The 23,613-nt window shown below is 37.0% G+C and overlaps 1 protein-coding gene across 1 annotated transcript in view; it reads right to left on the bottom strand.

Annotated features, from left to right (window-relative positions):
• The window catches only part of ARFGEF2 (ADP ribosylation factor guanine nucleotide exchange factor 2), a 107,942-nt gene that overhangs the window by 41,126 nt on the left and 43,203 nt on the right, over positions 1 to 23,613 (bottom strand). The window contains exons 9-19 of the mRNA XM_044663812.1: positions 20,151 to 20,281; positions 19,343 to 19,577; positions 19,033 to 19,132; positions 13,829 to 13,968; positions 10,489 to 10,597; positions 9,997 to 10,195; positions 8,042 to 8,153; positions 7,341 to 7,546; positions 5,940 to 6,024; positions 5,675 to 5,846; positions 4,921 to 5,072 (exon numbers count right to left, since the gene is read on the bottom strand). Coding sequence (XP_044519747.1) covers positions 4,921 to 5,072; positions 5,675 to 5,846; positions 5,940 to 6,024; positions 7,341 to 7,546; positions 8,042 to 8,153; positions 9,997 to 10,195; positions 10,489 to 10,597; positions 13,829 to 13,968; positions 19,033 to 19,132; positions 19,343 to 19,577; positions 20,151 to 20,281 — 1,641 coding nt within the window. The remainder of the gene's footprint in view (positions 1 to 4,920; positions 5,073 to 5,674; positions 5,847 to 5,939; positions 6,025 to 7,340; positions 7,547 to 8,041; positions 8,154 to 9,996; positions 10,196 to 10,488; positions 10,598 to 13,828; positions 13,969 to 19,032; positions 19,133 to 19,342; positions 19,578 to 20,150; positions 20,282 to 23,613) is intronic.

The raw sequence follows: 23,613 nt of genomic DNA, 5'->3' as shown, positions 1-23,613 counted from the left end.
TTTGCTATATCATGGTTCACTTATTGCAGCTTTACTGTATCATTATATTAAAAAAAACACATATCTAATTCTGTATTGTGGAGTTTTTGCTATATCGTGGGATTTTTGCAGATGAATACTGTACTGTACACAATGGGAACACAGTATAGCCACTACTACTTGCACAAGTTTGCCAATGTGAGATTGTTACACGGCACACTATTGGCTGATGGAATGAAAGGTGACCAACTTCAGAGCTGTGTTCTGTGGCCTGGGTGCTGATTGGCTCAGTGACAGTGCTTCGAAGATTTTCACCTACTGCAGGAATCTCTTGAACGTAACTCCTACAATCAGGTGAGGGATCACTGTAATATGAGGTCTTTATCAGATCCCCGACCCCTTCATACTTTTCTTCTCATTTTGTTTGCAATGGTTTTTGTTTGTACAAAATCCAATAATTTTATGTAATCAAAATAATCTATCTTAATTCCCATGAATTTACCTTGTTTGGTTATAAACTTTTTCCCTATACAAAGATCAGATAGATTCCTTCAGTGCTCCACTAACACGCTTACATCACCCTTGATGTCTAAATCATGCATCCCTTTTTAAGCTTATCTTGTAACACAGAGTGGGACAGCAGGCTAGTTTCTGCTCTATGCTTATGCTTTCAATTTTTTTCTTTTCTTATTATTATAATTAACATCTCTAGTACAATATAGCATAATAATGGTGATAATGGATATCCTTGTTTCACTCTTATTCCTATTACAGATAATGCTTTTTTTGAGAGGGGTAGTATTTTAAGAAAAGATACACTTATACATATATTTTTTGTGTTTCAAAAAATGAATAGTTATTGCATTTTGTCAAGTTTTTTTGCAGTCTATTGAAATAACCATGTGATTTAAATTTTTATTAATGATTAATTTTGCTTGTGATTTTTCTACTATTGAACCAGCTCCACAGTATTCCTGTTAAAATTCCAACCTGACCAGAGTGTATGATTTTTGTAATATATTGGTGTAATTTCTTTGTTGTTATTTTATTTAATAGTTTTTCTTCTATTTTGACTCAATGGCTTAGGTATCAAGATCTTATTTGTTTCATGGAAAGACACCCAAGATTCCTTCTTTCAGTATTTTTTCAAACTGTTTATAAAGCATTGGAATGAATTGTTCTTTAAATGTGGGTAGAATTCACTTGTAAATTCATATGGTCCTGGGTTTTTTCATCTTTGCGAGTTCATTTATGGCTTGTTCAACTTCTTTTTCTTAGCCAGGATTATTTAAGAATTCTATTTCCTGTTCAATTAGTCTAGGTCATTTTTATTTTTTAAAATTCTCAACCATTTCTTTTAGATAAGTGACATCAAACTCAAACAGAAACAGATGCTTTGGGACCACATATTGACTCGGAAAAACACGAATGAGCATTACCTATGATGTACTTTTTATTTGTTTCGTTAAAACAGTTCCCAATTAAATTTTCATCCGATTCATACTGCAAATTTAATACTTCTGTTCTAGATCATTAATTTTAATGGCATGTAGTTGGGTAAAAGTGCCTAATAATGCTTTTATTTTTCTTGATTTGTGGTAAAATGCCCTTTTCCCAGGCAACCTGGTGTTTTATTGTTGGGGTCAAAATAGTCAATGGCTTATTTATTTAATTTTTTAAAACTGTAAGGATGGAATTTGTGCAAGGGGGATGGGACAAAAGGAGCCAGAGAAGGAGTTGGTGACAGTTGGTGACAGCTGAGACCAGAGGGATTCTGGGAGAGGCTCCGGAGGAGGAAGGGAACAAAAAAGGGGCTTCCGGCTGAGGACAGGGAGAGGGAGGAGGTGGACATCCTGGCTCAGACCCACTCCCGAGGGCTTCCTGAGGATCTTTCTTTGGACACTGAAACCCTAATTCCCTGATCAAAGATTCCATCGCATCTCACCCAGGAAGACATCAATCATTGAGTCAGTTAAGTGGACTCCATTTTGGAAGCCATCTTTTAGGCTCCTTCCCCCATTACCCAACCTTGCTGAGAGACCCTTTCCAGTTCGTCTTGCAATTATAGAAAAGGATAGAAATAGGAAATAGAAACAGAATCTGAAGAAGAGGCGGAGGGAGACACTTGGGAGTGGGAACCCTAAAGGTTCCCCCCTGAGTGAGAGACTCCATAGAAATAGAGAAGAGGGCACCCCCAAATCCTCTGCCCTTCACCCCTTTCCCTAACACCTGAACTGTAATTAGTAGAAGCCATTCATTAGTCAGATAGTGTTCCAAAGTGCCTGAGAGACAACGAGGGGGAGGGAACCACAGATTGGTCTGGCTGCCTCCATCTTGGAGCCAGGCCACCAGCTGTGAAGTTGACTGACCTCAGGGGAGGCTTGCATGAACCCTGCCCTCATTCAGAATCAGATTGGGGTACCCAATACCTCATCTTATAGGGAAGCCTCATCCCCAACTCCTGTGGGGTGGCACGACCATCCAGGTCGCCCAATTTTGGGTTGACACCCCCTCGAAGTCTCCCAGTGTATATTTGGCGGAGGGGAGAGCTAGAAGAGTCTCACCTCATAAACTCTTTCTCCCCTCTATCGTAACATTGGTTACTTGGCTCTCATTACTCTTATAAAACCAGATGCTGGGGGCAGCTGGGTATCTCAGTGGATTGAGAGTCAGACCTAGAAACGGGAGGTCCTAGGTTCGAATCTGACCTCAGTCACTTCCCAGCTGTGTGACCCTGGGCAAGTGACTTGACCCCCATTGCCTACCCTTACCACTCTTCTAACTAGGAGCCAATACACAGAAGTTAAGGGCTTAAAATAAATAAATAAATAAAATAAAACCAGATGCTATTTTTATTAATTCAATGGTTTACTTCTGAATTTGTTACTCTCCCTCCTTTGATTATCAAGGATTTCTATTTCGGTATTTAATTGTTTTTTTAAAATTTGTTGGGTTTTCTAGTTTTTTTAGTCACATGTCTAATTCATAAATCTGCTCTTTCTTTCTTACTAATAATGTAATTATTTAAAGATAAAGTTTTCCCTTAAGTATTGCTTTGACTACATCTGATGAATTTTGGTATGTTGCCTCATTGTTATTATCTTTAAAAAATTACAAATTTAAAAAAATGATTTGTTCAACCCACTATTTCTTTAGGATTAAGCCATTTAGTTTCCAATTAAATTTTGATCTATGCTTCAAAGGCACCTTTATTGCTTAATAGGAGCCTTGTGCATATTTAATATCTATTGCTGGAATATCATTTTTAATTGCACCATGGTTAGAAAAAGAAGCATTTAATGTTTCTGCTTTTCTTCATTTGTTTGCAAGGTTTTTATGACCTAATCTATAATCAATTTTGTTGAATATGCTATATACTGCTGAGGAAACATATACACATACTCTTCTATTCCTATATTTAATATTCCCCAGTCTGTCTATATCTATTTTTGTAAAATTCTAACCATGGTTATATTTCTAGAATTTGTCTCTGTGGTCAACTCAAAACCACTCCTGTCTACCCTAGATCTATAACCTTAGCTAGTTATAGCTAAGGTTATAGCTTTTAGATGGCATCTATTTCTGATCCCAACACTTATTCCGGGGTTCTCTGGGATCTTTCTGCCCTGATGCTCTTAGTGTCCATTCTGTCCCTGGGCACTGGAATGCTTCCTATCTTGCCATGTGATGCAAAGCTACTGGTCAGGCTCCATCACAATTGTCAGCAAATCTCTTTGTCTTCCTAAGATACCCTAGGCTACCTCCTCCCCGCCCCCCACCCCCGATTTGTAGTGACTTTTCCTTGGCTTTCCTGATCAGAATTTGGTCTGGTGCCTTTTTAGGTTGTTTTGACCGAGGTGTGCTAAGTGAGCCAGGTAAAACTCCTTCCTCTTATTCCACCATCTTGATACTACCCCATTCTGATTACTTTTAGAATCAAATATAAAATCTTCTCTTTGGCTTTTAAAGACCCTTTTATCTGATTTCTTCCTACTTTTCCAGTTTTCTTACACTTTACTCACCTTCATTGATTTTACAATCCAGAGACATAATTCTTGCTTTTTCCTAATTAAAACTCTCCTTTCAATTCTGAGAATTTTCATTAGCTGGCCTCCATGACTAGAACTATCTCCCTTCTCATTTCAGATTTCTGAGTTGACGTCCTTCAAGTTTCAGGTAAAGTCCTACCTTCTATAACCTTTTCCTAGTCCTCTTTAAAATCACTGTCTTTCCCTCTTGAGATTACCTCCAATTTATCCTATATTTTGTTTATATTTACTTGATAACAAGTTGTATCTCTACCTAGACTATGAGCTCCCTGAGAGCAATGAATGTTTTAAAAAATTAACCCCCAGTGACTAAACTTTACCAATCTTTCTATCTGGGAACTAATACTTAGTATTAATCTAAGACAAGAAATAAGAGCTTTAAAAAAAAAAAAAAAGAACCCAATCTTGAATGCAGCAGAGATGAAGAAGGATGAGGAATGAGAAAAGATCCTGGCATTTGGCAATTAAGAAGCCAGTGATAACTGTGGAAAGAGAAGTTTCAGTATATGATGAGGTTGAAAGCCAGACTGCCAAAGACTAAGGAGAGGAGAGGAAGTGGAGGCAATAGCATTTTTTTTTTTAAAAGAAGATAGATATAGGATAGGAATTGGAAGTGATCGAGATTCTAGTGAGGGGATGTCTTGGACATGATTATAGCAGCAGATGAAAAAGCAGTCAATAAGGAAAGATTGAAGATAAAAGGGCTGAAATAAATCAAAACATTTCAGGTACTACACAGAGAAAATTAGACAACCTTTTTAAGTCTTTCCTCTTTAGAGGATCGCCATCTTTTTTTTGTTTTTAAATTTATCAATTTTGCCTCTCATATCTTTGCTTCCCAATTCCTATGTGACATTTGTTCCTTCCTCATTTAACTTCCTAAGGGACTTACCTTGAACATGGGCCTAACATGGTCCAGGTGTGTGGCACTTGTGAAAGGTGCTTTGGCGTGACTTACAGCTTCCATCAGAGCTTTAGCAGTTTTAGCCATCTGCTCCATTTCCAAATTGTAAAGTAATCTCCTCTGCTTTTCACTGGCTACATCTGTAAAGGTATATAGCAACATGAGATTAATGTGTTCCCCAACTGATAAATTATCAAAGAATATAAATGGTCAGTTTTCAAAAGAAGAAATTGAAGCTATCAACAAATATGAAAAAAAAACCAAACCTGTCCCAATCATTAATAACTAAAATGAAGCAACTCTGAGGTTATAGTTCAGTTTTCCTCATAGAAAATGACACAATGAAAAGATTTTGAGAAAATATAGATGTTAATGCACTGTTAGTTGAGTCAGCCATTTTTCCAGGAACAAGAGGGAGTAACATGGAACTATTCCCAAATAGTCACCAAACTAGATACCCTTTAGCCTAGTAATATAACTGCTAGGCATATGCCTTAAAGAGATCAAAGGAAAACAAGATGCATATGTAAAAAAATATCTAAAGTAGCTCTTTTATAAATAGAAAAGAAGGGGTTGTTCATCAATAAAGGAAGGGCCAAAAAAATTCATGGTATATTAATATAACAGAATATCATTGCAATCTAAGAAATGACAAATGGAAGAATCTACAAGCATGCATCTATTTATGCATTCTGGCAAAAATCAAAGCTGAATCTGACAAAAAGATGCTGATGGGCCTTACTCTGCTTATTAGATTTAGTAGCGATTGTGTGTTCTTTTGTTTCTTTCATAGCAATTTTCTTTCCTTCTATCTCTTCATAAATGGTGGAAAGATATTCCTCTGGCAGATCTTTACTGTCATTGATACCTCGATTCATTTTAATATATTGTTCTTTTGTCATCTTATTCTTCACCTGCAAAGAAAAGTTTTAAAATTTACTTTAAAAATCTGACAGTCTAAGAAAAATCATACTCTTCAAGATGAAAAAGACTATCAAGTACTTTACCTGAGGACTGTGTAAATCTGTTGTGAGCATAATAATTGAATATGCCAAGACATAAGCAGTGTCAGCACTAGCAAACATGGTTTGCCTAGAAGAAAAGATTAGAGATTTTAAGAACATCATCCATTGCTCTGTGGTTAGGAAGCTATAAACTTCTAATTAGCAGATACTTGAGAGAAATCAGGTTGATTGCTCCATTGAATAGCAAATTAGTCAGAAACTTTAATATCTCTCCAACATTTTAAACATTTATTAAAGATGCATGTTCTGTAAGATATTGATTAAGTATAAGTATCAAAGTCTGGATTTTTCTTTCTGAATAAAACAGTTTACAATTGAACTGGTTAGACTTCCTAGTGAATTCAACTATCACACAATTGCACTATTCAACAATAAGAATACAAGGGTAAAATTGAGCTTATTTGAATTAAAAATGCTAACAAAATTCAATTTTCTTGCTTGGTTTGAGCCAAGTTCTTTGGAAGTAGCAGGTGCTATGTATATAAAAAGTAGAAGCAGAGGAATAAAGTATATGATTTGGAATAATTAAGAAAAGCTTTGGTATTTAAAATACTGAGTCTTTTCAAAGTATCAAATTGATTAGTAAAAGGATCTATTGTATAATTTCAAGTTTGAACAAGCCACAAATTGCTGATTAAGGCAGAGCCAGGGCCTTTCTACCCACATGGGATATGTACCAAGAATGCAGACACATAAACTCTTTGAAGCAAATCAAGATTTCCACTAGGTTCAAATGACCAGACCGCTGACTTTGCTGACTAGCCATTTCACAAGAATGGCTTTTCCAAATATTCAGCAGGTGATGGTAGCTTAAGATAAAAAACTATGTATTTGGCATTATGATGGAAAAGAAGCTATCAAGAATGTTTCCACTAGGCTTTTTCCACAGGCTTTTTCCACATTTAGACATTCATGAGACTTTAATACATATCATACGCTTAATCCTCCAAGAAATCTGTGGTGAAAAAAACTTTCAAAGTCTAGTCCATCTTATCTCAAGGATGAATGTTTTCTATAACATCATGAAAAATGATCATCTTGTATCTACTTGAATAGCAATGTTGATCAAGAAATCACTACCTCCCCTAAGGTAGACCTATCTACTTTTGGAAGGTACTAGTTGCTACAAAGTTCTTATGCTGAGCCAAGATTTGTTTATTATTACTTGCTAATCAGTACATAAAAAGAAAGAAAAATAAAAAGTCAAAAGAGTTAATAATCATGGAGGTAAAAATTTCTCTATTCTAGACAGAATTTTAAAAATACCCATTTCTCCAAATCATAGTTCTCAAGCATTGTCCTATGGCACAGATCTAAAAATACTAAATCTATTCCCCCTATCAAAACACAAAACTGCCTTAGAAAGTAGGTAAGTGTTGTTACCCTTGGTTGCATTCAAGATATCTTGCTGCAAACTTCTCCATTAGCCTATCTATCTTCTGAGCTTCACCAGGTAAGCGGAAACCTTCAAGAAATATTCGTAAAGCTGAAACAAAATCCTTTCCACAGAAATCAAGCTGGTCCACGTAGGCATACATCACCTCCTTGTTGAGTCTGGTGCTTTCTCCAAGAAAGTCTCCTACCTGGGTCTGAAACAAACATCCCACCAATGGAGACTTGAGTGAAATTTTCTTTATCCAAAGGAGAAGCTAATTAATGAAAGGTATGCAGCAGAGTTGTGAAGTTAGTGCTGACCCAATTCACAATTCCTACTCACTCAATGTTTGAAGGTCTGGTGCAATAAGTGAGGGACTGTGGTTAGAAAGGCCAAATATAAGTCAAAAGAGGAAGAGTTGAAACAACAGAAAGGGAATACTGATCCTAGAAAATCCAGAATGAAACCTTTGCAGCACAGATTAATTCTAGTTTCTCACAACATGCTCTCATTTTAACAATTCCTCTTCTCTTTGACTCCCACCCCAGGATGGCACCCTCAACAACTGCTTCTATCAGAGAGCTTGTGCCACAAAAGGCATGTATGTACATGGCAATGTTTTAAGCGGGTCTTTGTTGGGCCATTAATATTCTCTGAGCTTTCAGGAATCTCTTTTGTGAGTTTACAAACAGGAAATGTGCAATCTTACAGAATCCAGGCGTTCTTCTTGGTGCAGAAACTGTGCAATATCTTCCACTGGAGTTCCAAGCATGCCCTGCTCCTGTAGGTACTGGATGCCCCGTTTTGGTTTTTTGTTGAACCTATTCATGGAATAAGGTAGCATCAGATGAAATCTGGATCAGGCTGCTTGTTTTTGAGACATCTTGAGAGATGGAAAAGGCAATGCCAACTTAGTAGCAAACTGGAAAGTTTGATGGATCAGCTGTCACAAATTGGCTATCCTAGACTATGGATAAAAGTCACAGCCTCCAGTGTTTTTTTTTTTCTGGACTTACGTCCTGCCTCTCTTTCTATCCCCTTTCTAATCCTGCTAAGAGCAATTTTTCTTATATGATCAAAGTCAAGTTCATTGTGACCTCCCATGCCTCTTTTTATTTTGGTATTTATCAATCTTTCTGGAGATATCACACCTAAATCTTTCTTTTAACTTAGCAAAATACCCTCCCTCATCTCAACAATAGGCAAGGAGGTAGTCTTTGTCAGAGGACAGAATCATATCTCTTTAGTCAGCAACAATCTTGTCCAAGCCACAAAAGAGAGATCATATCTTGTTCAAGAGAATGAATACTTTCCAGAACAAGCAAAAGCTATTGTGGTTGGGACAATCTGAAGATCTATTTTAATAGACTGGAAATAAAAAAAAAAGCACTGGTGTCTAAAGCCCTGTAACATAGATACAATTCAGGAGAAAAGTTTGTGGGGATGGGAAAAGAGACACAATGTTGTGTCAGTAATAGTATGTGAATAGGCTTTTATGGTGGCATCCAATTTTCAAGAGCTGCAATAATTGCAATTATTATTGTTTCTTGTGCCATAAAGATGATTTGAAAGGTATACCGAGTAAAGGTTTTTCCAAGGATGAGTCTAATGGGAGGGAAAAGCATTTAGTCTAAACAAGCTAAATTAAGTGTCTTGGTAACCTGGAACTTTAAGCACACATTCATACAGACAGAAGCAAAGAATGGCCAGGAAGAATTCTAGAACCATTATGTCCAGAATAGCTTCTCCCCATTTCTATCTCTCAAGATTCTGCTCATTCTTCAGGACACAGCTCAAATGTCATCTCCTCCATGAGTCTTTCCCAGAACCCCCCTAGAACTAGGGAATACCTAAATCCCCCAGGGTTCTGTTTCTCTTTTAGTACTTAGCACATTTTGCCTTATGTCAAACTACTTTATTTTTCTTTCTTTCTTTCTTTCCATCTTGGAGTCAATATTGTGTATTGGCTCCAAGGCAGAAGAGTGGTAAGGGTAGGCAATAGGAAACAAGTGACTTGCCCACGGTCACACAGCTGGGAAGTGTCTGAGGTCAGATTTGAACCTAGGACCATCCCGTCTCTAGGCCTGGCTCTCAATCCACTGAGCTACCCAGCTGCCCCTTGTCAAATTGCTTTATGTATAGCTTCAGTTTTCCTATTAGAATAGATGATCTCTTCAGGCAGGGATTATGCCTATATTCATTTTTGTACCCTCATTAACACAAAAATGCATGGAAGACTGTTATTCACATAACAGGAACACACAAAAAATTGCTAAAAAGAACGAACAGTGTGAATTCAGTTTGGAAAATTGGAATATGTAAGTTTCAAAATTAGTTCTAGGGGCAGCTAGGTAGCATAGTAGATAGAGCACCAGGACTGGAGTCAGAAGGACCTATCGTCAGATATGGCCTTAAACACTTTCTAGCTGGGTGACTCTAAGCAAGTCACTTAACCCCATCTGCCTAGCCCTTGCCTTTTTGTCTTATTCAAGGTCTTAGTAGGACAGGAAATAAGGGTTTAAAAAAAAGGATTCTGCCATAACTCTTAATATTTTTCACTTCTTTAAGTAATATATAAGGACACATATAAGGACTGTTATACTTTTAGACAACAGCAACCTGATGAACCCCAAAGAAGCAAGCATGTCAGGCAGCCACACTCACAGTTCTATTCCATGTTCAATGATTTCCTTTTGTTGCTTGATAACCTCAAACTGCTCAGGATCATCTGGGACAGAGGTCTGGGTAGCAACGCTTCCTATCCCAGAGGACACAGTAGAGTCCATGGAGCTTACACTACTCCTCCTCCCAATGTCAAGACCTTTGGGCTCCACCAGGTCCTGATCTGTTGGTCTTTCCTGGCCTGCAAATGAAGAAAAGGGCACAAGCAATGTAAGGAATTAAAAGGACATAAAAACAATGAAGCCAAGAATGGAGATTTCATTTTTCTTTTTACTCATTTGCTTCATTTTCTACCACATACAACTTGCCAAATTTCAATTATCTTTGAAGCAGAATCTTTTTTAAAACAGCAGAGAGGAGTGATAAACTAAGGTTTCTAGTAATTCTATAACTTCTATCACAAAAAAAGTTTCTAGTTCATCTTAAATATTTTATGATGGGCAATAGAAAGAGAAGCAAAACCAAGACTCTCACCCAGACTTGTTTGATGGTTGGGGTTCACATACAGGTCTTTACTCCATTCCACCATGCATTTGAGTATAGATACTAAACATTCGAGACCTTTCTTTCTCAGACTTAATTCCTAAGAGAGAAAAGAGATACAGGATTCATATCCAGGATAAAACCAAGTCATAAAACTTTATAGAGGTATATAAAGGAACAAAGAGGTCAGCTAGTCCAAATGACTCAGTTTACAGAACAAGAAATGGAGCTCTAGGAAAGATAAATGATGCTGAAGCAGATACTGTTTGGAAAACCTGAGATGACACTGGATATGAATACTTCTAAATTACAAAAAAGATGAAAACACAGGAAATAATAACTAATGACATTAGTATTATGGATTTTTTAAGGAGGAAAGTGCTAAAACCCTTGTAAAGTACATATTACAAAACATCTTAGCAGAAAAATCCTAGAAAGAATTGTAGAAGCTAAAATAAGCATCTTGATGGTTTAAAAGTTTCTTGTAACATATACCACATGTTGGCCTAGGTCAGTGATGGTGAACTTATGGCACATGTGCCAAAGATGGCATGTCACCTCTCCCCCCATTTGTTATTAGGAAGGTAGAGGAACTTGGGCAGAGAGGTTCCCCTCCCCATCTCCACCATGCCTGACATTTTTCACATCCCCTGCCCCTCTGGCCAGCAGCCAATGTGAGCGCACAGGGTGTAATGTGGACAGCTCACAGGCAACAGAGCTGGAGGGGAGTGGAGCACTTGGGCCACTCCCCTCCTCCTCTCTATACTTGCTGAGGACATTCCTCACTTTATACCTCTCACCTGCCCAGCAGTCCAATGGGAGCTCTTTCTCCCTCCCCTGTGTGGGATAAGGGGAGGGGGGAGCATGGCACAAGCTCTCTAAATGGTTAGCCATCACTGGCCTAGGTTATACTCTTAGGCTTTAAATACCCACAAATATAGTTAAATAGAATTTGTTTCATTCTACTTTTTTTTTTTTAAAGAAGAACCAGGAATATTTCCTACAGAAATGAATACTGACTAAGGAGAATTAATCCATAAGGACTGTATAATAAAATATGCCACTAATACCTACAAGAAGCAATTATGACAGTAAAAATTATAACTGATAGACTCTGAACCTTGTTTGGTGAGGGATACTAAACTGATGGCCAAAGTGCTACACTGTTACATACAAAATGTTAAAATAACTAGGAGAACCCCTCTTCTCTCCCATCTCCTACCATCATGCACTAGGTAGATCACTCATGGAGGGATTGCGTAAATACAAGGGCAAAAATTATACATGATACAAAGACATGGATAAATTATGATCTATGACTGGAGAACTGACCATATCAATGAGATCATGGATACCTTTAAAATTGACTAAGTATTCTACTTGGTGATAAAAAAGATGAGGTGCATTTCTGGGACATTCTGCATATATCAAATAAAGTCATTAGGCTAGTCTGAAGCAGTAAACCATTAGACATAGTCTCTGATGGACCCATCTTCACTAGCATCTAACAAGGTACACTGTTACATGACAGGTTCTAAAAGAATGATTATACAAGGCATCCCAACTGTTACGTTCAAATAGAAAACACTGTGAAAGCCCATATCAAGTGCAGAAAGAAAAAAAATGAAGGCATCTTTATTTTAAATGCAAAATTTTGACTACTATGAGAAATCCATGATCATTCTAGCACCTGAATATGAATGTACAGCAAAAATATTCTGAATTCAGAAGTCAATAAAAAGGTCAAATTCTGCTAGAGAATGCATAAGAAACAGTGACAAGTTAAAAGTAATAAGAAATATATTTTTAATGAAATAGGAATTGTCATTATTAAAATAAAAAAACTAACAGGATATCAATTTAATGATGAAGTAGTCAAGGTTCTGATTCTAGTTCTTCTGTCTTGTTAGTACATTCTTTTTCTTACTTTTTGAACTTTTACATGTGGAAGTATGGCAGCAGACAACAACAGACCAGTGTGTCATAAAAAAAAAAATCAGTTCCCTGGCACTTTTGTAAATTTGTTATAATATGCAAGTTCCTGATGTTAGGGGAAATTTTACCACATATTCAATTTGCATTCAATGGAAGGAATTAAATGCCCAGCAATACATGAATAAGTGTAATGCAGGATTTATGCAAGATCTCTTGCATTTGCAAAATTACCCTAGGCAATCCTAGTAGTTAGGGGAATGGAACTTTGGCCCAGCTAGTGCCAGTCTCAAGACCTGACAGTTGAGCTGGGACTATAAATAACCCTGGAGAACCAACCTGGGGGTTCTGATTTCCTTGACCTCACCCAGACACCCAGCTACCCCTTGACTTTCCCTTGGGACCCCGGGAAGTGGAAGGGAGGTTGGGTTGTGGAACATGGGCAGGAGTTAGTTTAGGTCAGCCTAGCCACAAGGTATACCCCTAAACTAAATCATCAACCTCATCTGTCTAGCTGGTGCACCATTTAACATCAGGGCAGTGGAAATTATCTCTGACTAAGGGGCTGGTTCCCTCAGCCTGATCTTACCTTCCGAGGCCCTCTGCCAATACTGGCCAGTCACCCTTAGCAACAGCTTCTCCAGACCCTAACCCTCTTTCCTCAGTTTCCCTCCTGTGTTTTAAATAAACCCTTAGCCTGATACTGTGAGCTTTTATAGTTATTTATAACATCTTCCAGGGCTAAGGGGCTGAGGAGAGGGAGAATAGTAACCACTTGTCTCCAAAGGGAGTATTGGCCAGGCATCCATTTTATTCAGGAAGTGAGTCAGCTTCACTTCCTGTTGGTTACTGCTTTCTCTCCAGCAGGGAGGGGCTCCTCACTCTCCACCTTAAAGGAGACTACAGATAGCAGGGAGACTGGGAATCACAGCTCAGCCATACACATCCCTGGCTGTCTCAATCATCAATCACTGTAGTTGTAGGCTCCCTGGCCCAAATGACTCACTGGTATCACCAGCTCCCCTAATAACAGCCAGTTTACCCCCTTATTACATAAGTAATGATAAGAAATTATTTATTATAATAATAAAAATTTTAAACAACAAAAATAAATTAAATGACAATAGACTGTTAAAATAATTATTTCTATAACTGGTTTATTTTATTAAAAATTAAATTTTTACTGATAGCTTTTGCTTTTATACCCCTCCAATTTTCCTTTGTATCCTTTTGCCTCTCCTCTCCAAAAGAACAGACTTCTAATCTAATCTCTCAAACTATTTTGTATATGTCATGTATTTTAATAATTATATAAATCTGTGTGCTGCCTAGACTGGAAATGGGGGTTTAGAATTTTGTATTATATACTAAACAAAGTAACTCAAAGTAGAGTAATTACCTGCAGAGGTGTCATTCCCAATTCATGTCCACTTCTTCCCTGAGCAATTTTTGATAAATCATTTACGAGGCGTTCGAAAATATTAGCAGCATTCAAATCACAGTCATAGTTGACATAGATATCCACAACACACTGGGCATCTTAAAGGATAAGACATAAGGATTAGGGTTTCTTTTTCCACCCATTCTCACAATTAGCTTATTTTATTTTCTTGAAGTAAATCTGAATCTGAATTGGTTCTTGGTGAACTCTTCTTTAGATGACAAAAAAACAAAAAAAACCCAAAACCACAAGTCACGGGAGTAAATATTAAACTACTGGTAAAGAGATAAGAATTCTAGTTTCAATCAATCAATAAGCATTTCTTTTTTCCAATTCAAATTTGTTATTTTTTTTTTAACATTTTTCTTTTTCAGTTTTGAGTTTCAAATCCTCTCTCTTCCTCTCATTCCCTCTCTCACCTACTGAGAGGTAATCAATAGGATATCAATTATACATTTGAAATCATATAAAACAAATGTTCATAATAGCCCTTAAAAAAAGCAAGAATAAAGAAAATGAGAAAGTTATAATTCAATTTGCATTCTGAGTTCATTAGTTCTCTCTCTTGACATGGATAGCATTTTTACTGCAGGAAACCTTTGGAGTTGATCAGATTAGCCAAATCTTTCACAACTGTTCATCAGCATTATAATATTGCTGTTACTAAGCACAATGATATCCCAGTGTTTTTCACTTTACTTTACATCAATTCATGTAAGTCTTGTCAATTTTTTCTAAAACCACCCCCACCCCCTAGTCATTTCCTTAGCACAATAGTATTCCATTGCAAGCATATACCACAACTTGTTCAGCCATTCCTCAACTTATGAGCATTACCTTGATTTCCAGTTCTTTGCCACCACAAAAAGAATTGCTATACTTTTGTACATGTAGGTCCTTTCCCTTTTTCTTTGAAATCTTTGGGATAAGATTTAGTAATAGTATTGCTGACAAAGGGTGTACACTTTTAGAGCCCTTTAGGCATAATTCCAAATTGTTTTCCGTTATGGTTGGACTAGTTCTCTATTCCACAGTTTATTAGTACATCTATTTTCTCCCTCATCCCCTCCAGCATTTGTCATTTCTGATGGTATGAGGTAGCACCTCAGAGTTATTTTAATGTACCTTCCTTTAATCAAGTGATTTGGAGAAGTTTTTCAAATGACTATAGATAGCTTTGATTTCTTCTGGAAACTGTTGGTTCACATACTTTGACAATTTATCAACTGGGAAATGGTTCTTATTTTTATAATATTGAATCTGTTCTATATATATTTCAGAAAGCAGGTCTTTATACTAGAGAAATTTGCTGTAAAAATTTTTGATCATTAACCCTTCCTTTTTTACTTTAGCTCAAGCATATAAGATTCTGTTTCAGCCCTTTATTTTAATTCTTGAGTATCTGTTTCAAGTGTGTCTCTTTTAAACAAAATATTGTTGGATTCTGGTTTCTAATTCATTCTGCTATTCACTTTTATTTTATGGGGGAGTTCATCAAATTTACATTCACAATTATGATTACAATGTATTTCCTTCCATCCCATTCTTCTGTTTCTTCTCCTCTTGCCCTTTTTTATCCTGTTCCTATTCAAATATATTTTGCTTCTAAACACTGCCTTCCTTAACCTGCTCCCTTCTTTATTATTCCTCTCCCTTTTTCCTTTCTTCTTCCCTTTCCTATTTCCCTATTGCATAAGTTACATTTCTATATACAAATGAGTGTGCATATATAGTCTTCTTTCTTTGAACAAATTTCGACGAGAGTGAAGTTCAAGAATTGCATACCATTTCCTCCTCCTTTTCCCTCCATTGTAAAAGCTCTTTCTGGCTTGCCTCTTTTATGTGAGAAAAATTTCTCCTTTTTACCTCTCTCAATATGTCCTTCTTTTACACCCCTTCATTTTTTTTTTTTTTTTGGAGATCATTATAACATAATCAACTCACATGCCTGCCCTGTGTCTATATTTGAACAGTTCTAATAATGACAAAAGTTCTTTGGAGTTACATTATCATCTTCCCATATAGGGATGTAAACAGTTTAACTTTATTGAGTCCCTTGATTTCTTTTCCATGTTTATCTTCTCTTGAGTCTTGTTTTTGAATATCAAATCTTCTACTTAGTTCTAGTGCTTTCATGAGGAATATCTTCTCTTTTATTAAATATCAATTTACTCCCCTGAAGTATTATGCTTAGTGTTGCTGGGTAGGTGATTCATGGTTATAATCCTAGCTTCTTTGCCTTCTAGACTATCATAGAGCCTTCTGCTCCTTTAACATGTAAACTACTAAATCTTGTGTGATCCTGACTGCGGGTCCATTATATTTTAATTGTTGTTGTTTTTTATGGCTGTTTAAATTATTTTCTTCTTGACCTAGGAGTTCTGGAATTTTCTTAGAATATTCTTGGGCATTTTCATTTTGACATCTTTCAGGAGGTGATGGCTAAAATCTTTCAATTTCTATATTGACTTCTGGATTTAAGTTATCAGGACTGCTTTCCTTGATAATTTCCTGAAATGCGGTGTTCTAGGTTTTTCTTTAATCATGATTTTCAGATAGTCCAATAATTCTTAAATTATTTCTCCTTGTTCAATTTTCCAAGTCATTTCTTTTTCAGAAGATATTTCATATTTTCTTCTATTTTTTCATTCTTTTGACTTTGTTGTTTCTTGATGTCCCATGGCCAATTTCTAATTTTTAAGAAATTTTTATCTTTAGTGAGATTTTGTACCTCTTTTTCCATTTTGTCAATTGTTTTTAAGGAGTTCTTTCCTTTAGTGAATCTGTGCCTCTTTTACTATTAGGTCAATTCCATTTTCTAAAGCTATTATTTTCTTCAGTATTTTTTTTGTGTTATTCTTTTACTAAGCTATTAATTCTTTTCCTAGTTTTCTTGCATCATTCCCATTTCTTTTTCCAATTTTTCTTCTATCACTTTTATCTCTTTAACTTTCTAGGAATTCTTGTTGGTTTGGGGTTTTGGTGCAATTAGTATTTTTCTTTGAGGCTTTTTTGATACCAGTTTTCACATTATTGTCTTTTTCTGATTTCATATCTTGGTTTTCCCTCTCATTGTAGTATCTTTTTTTATAATCAAATTTTTGTTTTTTTGCTCATTTTTTCAGCCTGTTTCTTGACTTCAAACATTATGATCAATTTGAGCTCTGCTCACCTCATGGTGAGGATTAACTGTCTCAAGCTTCAGACTTTTTTATGCCACTGCTTTCAAAGCTAATTCTGGGGAGGTCTGAAAGTTTTTGATGCTTCTAAGTTGGTGTGATCCTGAGAGAGATGTGATCATTGCTTTCTTAGTCTGAACTCTGGTCTTTACCCCAGGAGGGGGGGGGGGGTTTGCTCCCTTGCAACCATATAAGCTGGTGCTCCTCTCTGCTCCCTTGTGACAGACCCCCCAGTGCTCCTCACTGCTTGCAACTGATACCCAGAATTGTTTGTGGGCAAAAGCTACAGATCAGTATCAATAGCACCCGGTGCTAAAGAAGTATCTTCTGTCATTTCTTTCTGAGTAGTTGTCTGAGACTTTTACCACTTCCCAAAGCTGCTGCTGCAGCCATCACACATGTAGATTCCAGATAGACTTCCACCCTGGCATTACAGACTTCTCTTGCCTACTTTTTAAAGTTTTCAGAAGCCAGAAAAATATCTTGCCCAAACTTTTTGTAGACTCAGCTGCTTCAATATTTGATTTGAGACATTATTTTAAAGTTGTTGAGAGGGATTTCAGAAATTTCAGCTGGATGTCTGCCCCTAAATCCACCATCCTGGCCTAGTCCATTCAGGAAGCTTTCTAAATGCCTCTGATATTTCCAGGCACTGAACCAGGCACTTGGAATACAAAGACAAAAGCAGAACAAATCCCTGTCTTTAAGAAGATAACATTCTAAAAGGCAAAACACCACGGGTATATACTTAAATACAATGTATGTATAAAAACAGACAAGAGATAAACTTGAAGAAGACACTAGCTGCAGTGAAGCCCAGGCTAGGGCTCATATAGATGTTTTAATTTGAGCAAATTCTTGATAGAAATAGGGATTTCAAGAGGAGGAGGAGGGAATTAATCCCAAGGAGATGAATATATTTGGTTTATAGGGAATAGACAGTATGAAAGCATATATACACAGAAAGACATACATGAGAAACAGCCAGTATAGCTAGAAATTAGTGATGTGTGTAGGGAAGTAATATAAAAGAAAGTTAGAAAAAGGAGGTTAGGAAGAAAAGGTTGTGAAGAGCTTCAAATGCCAAACAGAGGCATTTAAATTAGACCCTTCCAGTTCTAGTGAGTTACCATCATTTACTGAGTAGGGAGGTAACATATTAAGAGACTTGGACTTTAGGAAAAATCACTTTGGTAGCTATGTAGAAAATGGATAATAGTGGGAGAGATCTGAGGTAAGAAGACCAATTAAGAGGGTACTGCAGCACCTGGGAAAGGTGACTAAGGACTGAACTAGGATGGTGGCTGTGAGAACAGAGTGAAGGGAGTACATGAAACATGGCATAGATATCAAAGCACAAAAAAATTTGGTAATTGACTAGATAGGTGGAATGAGAGAGAGTGAGGAATCAAATTTGGCTCAGAGGTGTATCTGGTGATTGGAATGATGGGTGTTCAACCTGACAGAAATACGGAAGTGCTACCATCTGAATCACTACCTGAATGATTTTAGGCAACTCCTTTAATCTACATAAGCCCCACTTTGCTCATTCATAAAATGGTTGAGGAGAAACTCTGCCTTATTAGGTACTTGAGAAAGTGGTGATTTTAATGAGGTTTTGTTTGTGAAACTGTTTTATCAATCCAAGGTGAGTGTCTTCCTTAAAACAGAATAAATATGACAGAAATCTAATATAATACAACTCAAAGCTATTTCTGTGCACAAAAAAGCAAATTTGCTTAGAACAAACATTTCCTCAGCTCTCCAATTACACTTTGTACCTCACTAAATCCACTCTACTCTTCTGATCCACAGTAGCTGAACTGCAGTTAAAGATGTGTCATATTTTGCCTCTGCCAAACTATGATCTTCATAAAGGCAGAGTCAGCTTTACTGTTCAGTGTAACCCTAGTCCTTAGCACAGAACTCATGGCATTACCAACAGAAGATGTTTGATAAATGATAGCTGAATGAATGAAATACCTGCACAAATCCTAGTCAGAGTCTGAATAACCATCCATTTGTGCTCAAAAGAACTTGTTGATGTTTCTAAAATGTTCAAGAAAATCTCTTTGAAAAAGACCTGTATGAATGAAAACCAGATGAAAAGCATTTAACAGACAGGTAATACAGTTCAATACTTTGTGTAATTCTACCCCCAAAAGAATCTTTCTTCTTTGCAAATGCAAAGTTACTTCCAAGTAGTTCTGGTTTTTAAAGCTCTAGTTTTTAATGGTGACATGAGTAATTCAAATGCCATCAACTAATTAAATACAAAATTCAGTGACTGTACCTCAATCTGCATTTTCAAATGTGTCTTAAAGTTTGAAAGAAGAGTGAGAAAAATGGCAAGAGACAGCTCAAAAACATCAGGCACTGAAGAAACTCCATTTTTGGATAATGCCACACAGAGGTATTGCTTGATCGCATTGATGAACATTTCATGGGTCCTGAAGACAGGACCAGCATTTTGCAACACTGAGAGAAGCAGCTGAAGGGAAACAACTTTTGAACGTAGCTCATGAGATCTGAAGGGGAAAAAAAACCAATGTCATTAAAAAAAAATTGTTCCTTCTTAACTCCTGCTAACAAAAATATTCATCTGCCTACTGTATCACCAAGACTATCTTCTTCTGCAACAGTCAGAAGGTCATGAGTTGGGCTCTGTCCTGGACTTACAGTGTAACCTTCAAGAATAGTGACTTAAAGTAGATCTAGTTTCAAGTCTAGTTGCTTTCCTACCTACCAGCTAGAAAAATTTAAACATTTTCTTCCTAATCATCACAATCAACTCTGCTAAGCACCAAAGGAACCACGGACTAAACTTATCACCATGGGAGTTTTCTTTAAAAACTTTTGAGAAAGTTTAGTCTCACTGGTTATAGAAAAGGTTTAGCCTGAGAGTTTAAATATGAAGCCAAAAAGAGATCACTACAATAATTATAAAAAAGGTCTATAATGTGAGGACTTGGTGCTAAAATTTCCTGCTGTGCAAGAGGCATCAAAATAGGATGATTGTAGATTAATAATTTTCCATGTAGATGATGACATATTGTTTCTGAAGAGTGGTAGGTAAGGTACATTCTGATAAATTTTCTTACTTGGGATCTGGGGGTCCTTCACCAAGTGGCTTCATGGAGAGCTTGCAGAGGGATCGGAACACTAGAAAGGCATCTTTCTGCAGAATATGAGAAAACTTAGCAGCCACTTGAGGTCCATGTACATCTGATTCCTAAAAAATTCAAAAGAGCTGAATATATTAGACTTTAATTATGCCCATGAACTTGGACTTAAAGGGTGGGAGCAGTTATAGGAAGACAGATAACAAAAACTATGTATGATTCAAACATATGAATAGGACTAAGCTTATTTGATAAATACCAGCATGATTAATTCAGAAACAAAGCAATACTCCACTAATGTTGGATGTTAAATCCAGTGACTTATGTTTTTCAGGCCTTATCTTCCTCTCTTCAATTTTTTTTTTTTTTACAACTTTGAATTTTTATTTTTTTTTAAACCCTTAACTTCTGTGTATTGGCTCCTAGGTGGAAGAGTGGTAAGGGTGGGCAATGGGGGTCAAGTGACTTGCCCAGGGTCACACAGCTGGGAAGTGTCTGAGGCCAGATTTGAACCTAGGACCTCTCGTCTCTAGGCCTGACTCTCAATTCACTGAGCTACCCAGCTGCCCAATTTTTATTTTTTAGAAAAATTTTCCATGGTTACATGATTCATGTTCTTACTCTACCCTCCACTGCTCCCTCAACTCCCCATAGCTGATGTGCATTTCCACTGGTTTTAACATGTGTCATCAATCAAGACCTATTTCCATTATTATTGATAATAATATGATAATAATTGATATTGATATCATGATAACATCATGAATGATGATAAAATGATAATAAATGACCATTGGTGTGGTCATTTAGAGTCTACATCCAAAATCATGTCCGCATCAACCCATGTGTTCAAGCAGTTGTTTTTCTTCTGTGTTTCCACTCCTGTAGTTCTTCCTCTGAATGTGGGTAGCGTTCTTTTCCATAAATCCCTCAGAATTGTCCTGTGTCATTGCATTGCTGCTACTATAGAAGTCCATTGCATTCGATTTTACCACAGTGTATTAGTCCCTGTGTACAATGTTCTCCTGGCTCTGCTCCTTTCACTCTGCATCAGTTCTGGAGGTCTTTCCAGTTCACATAGAATTCCTCTAGTTCATTATTCTTTTGAGCACAATAGTATTCAATCACCAGCAGATTCCACAATTTGTTCAGCCATTCCCCAATAGAAGGGCATATCCTCATTTTCCAGTTTTTTGCCACCACGAAGAGCATGGCTATAAATATTTTTGTACAAGTCTTTTTATCTATGATCTCTTTGGGGTACAAACCTAGCAATGGTATGGCTGGATCGAAGGGCAGGCAGTCTTTTAGAGTTCTTTGGGCATAGTTCCAAATTGCCATCCAGAATGGTTGGATAAGTTCACAACTCCACCAGCAATACATTAATGTCCCAATTTGGCCACATCCCCTCCAACATTCATTACTCTCCCCTGTTGTCATTTCAGCCAATCTGCTAGGTGTGAGTTGGTACCTCAGAGTTGTTTTGATTTGCATTTCCCTAATTACTGGAGATTTAGAACACTTTCTCATGTGCTTATTGATAAGTTTTGATTTCTTTATCTGAAAATTGCCTATTCATGTCCCTTGCCCATTTATCAATTGGGGAATGGCTTGATTTTTTTGTATAATTGATTTAGCTCCTTGTATATTTGAGTAATTAGACCTGTCAAAGTTTTTTGTTATAAAGATTTTTTCCCAGTTTGTTTTCCCTTCTGATTTTGGTGGCATTGTTTTTGTTTATACAAAACCTTTTTAATTTAATATAATCAAAATTATTTATTTTACATTTTATAATTTTTTCTAACTCTTGCTTGGTTTTAAAATCTTTCCTTTCCCAGAGATCTGACAAGTATGCTATTCTGTGTTCACTTAACTTATTTATAATTTCCCTCTTTATATTCAAGTCATTCACCCATTCTGAATTTATCTTGGTATAGGGTGAGAGATGTTGATCTAAACCTAATCTCTCCCATATTGTTTTCCAAATTTCCCAGCAGTTTTTGTCAAATAGTGGATTCATGTCCCAAAAGTTGGGCTCCTTGGGTTTATCATACACTGTCTTGCTGATGTCATTTACCCCAAGTCTATTCCACTGATCCTCCCTTCTATCTCTTAGCCAGTACCATATTGTTTTGATAACTGCTGCTTTATAGTATAGTTTAATATCTGGCACTGCTAAGCCACCTTCCTTCACATTTTTTTTTTCATTATTTCCCTTGATATTCTTGATCTTTTGTTCTTCCAAATGAAATTTGTTATATTTTTTTTCTAATTCAGTAAAGAAGTTTTTTGGTAGTTTGATAGGTATGGCACTAAATAAGTAAATTAATTTGGGTAGAATGGTCATTTTTATTATGTTAGCTCATCCTAGCCATAAGCAATCAATGTTTTTCCAATTGTTTAGATCTAGTTTTAATTGCAAGATGGAGCATATGTTCACCCTCTCTGGGTTTTTCTCCCCCAGCAGCCTCCCTGCTGTTCGTGATCAGAGCCTTGAGTTTGGCACAGCTATGCCAGCGAGGCACTCCCTCGGGCTAGAGCCCCAGCCCACCCAGAGATTTCAGGATCCGCTGGAGACTCAGCACATTAGGTGGAGGAGGGAGTCTGGGATCTTCCTTCTTTCTTTCCCCTCCCACTGTACAGTTCCAAGAATTCAGGGTCCTCCCCCCCTTTACCTTTTAAGTTAGGTTCAGCTGAAGGATCCCCCCAGCTCTATTCTGTTTTCAGATTTGGTTTTCCGTACCCTCGGAGCCCTTTGTCCTTGATTGGTGGCGAAGGGCTTTACGGAGGTCTGGAGCCTTGCTGGTTGTATGCCGCCATCTTCTCAGAATTCCCCTCAGACCCCACCTCTTCAAATTTTTATACCATTGATTTTACCCTTCTTTCTGAATATGTTTTCCTCCCTTGCCTTGTGAGACACTGCTTTTTATTCCCATGTAACTGACCACTCCTTTCCCTGTGTTATCATTCATGTCTCAGAAGCACCCATAGTTTCCCCCAAGAAACTTTCATGGAATCTTTTCTTTCTCATACATTTTCTCCTCTGGTGGTCTCACTGATTTCCATGTATCAATTATCATCTCTATGCAGTTAACTTTCAAATCCATATAGCCAGCTCAAATCTCTTTCCTGACAATCAATCCCATATCATCTGGCCAGTTGGCCATCCTCACCTGGATAATCCTCAAATATCTCAAATTCAATATGTACAAAACAGAATTATCTTCTCCTTAAAATTGCTTTAAACATCTATTTCTGTTGAGAGCATCCCCACTCTTTTGGACATCCAAAATCACAAACTCGGTCATTCTTGAATCTTTCTCCTACCTCGCTTTCCACATACTGTCTATCAATTATCATCTTACAGATATACTACCATAATCTCTCTCAAATTCATTCCCTTTTCTCTACTCACACAGCCACTACTCTAGGGTCAAGTCCT

The sequence above is a fragment of the Gracilinanus agilis genome, chromosome 2, assembly GCF_016433145.1.
Source record: "Gracilinanus agilis isolate LMUSP501 chromosome 2, AgileGrace, whole genome shotgun sequence".
Taxonomy (NCBI): Eukaryota; Metazoa; Chordata; class Mammalia; order Didelphimorphia; family Didelphidae; genus Gracilinanus; species Gracilinanus agilis.
This window is presented reverse-complemented; position numbering and strand designations above follow the sequence as displayed.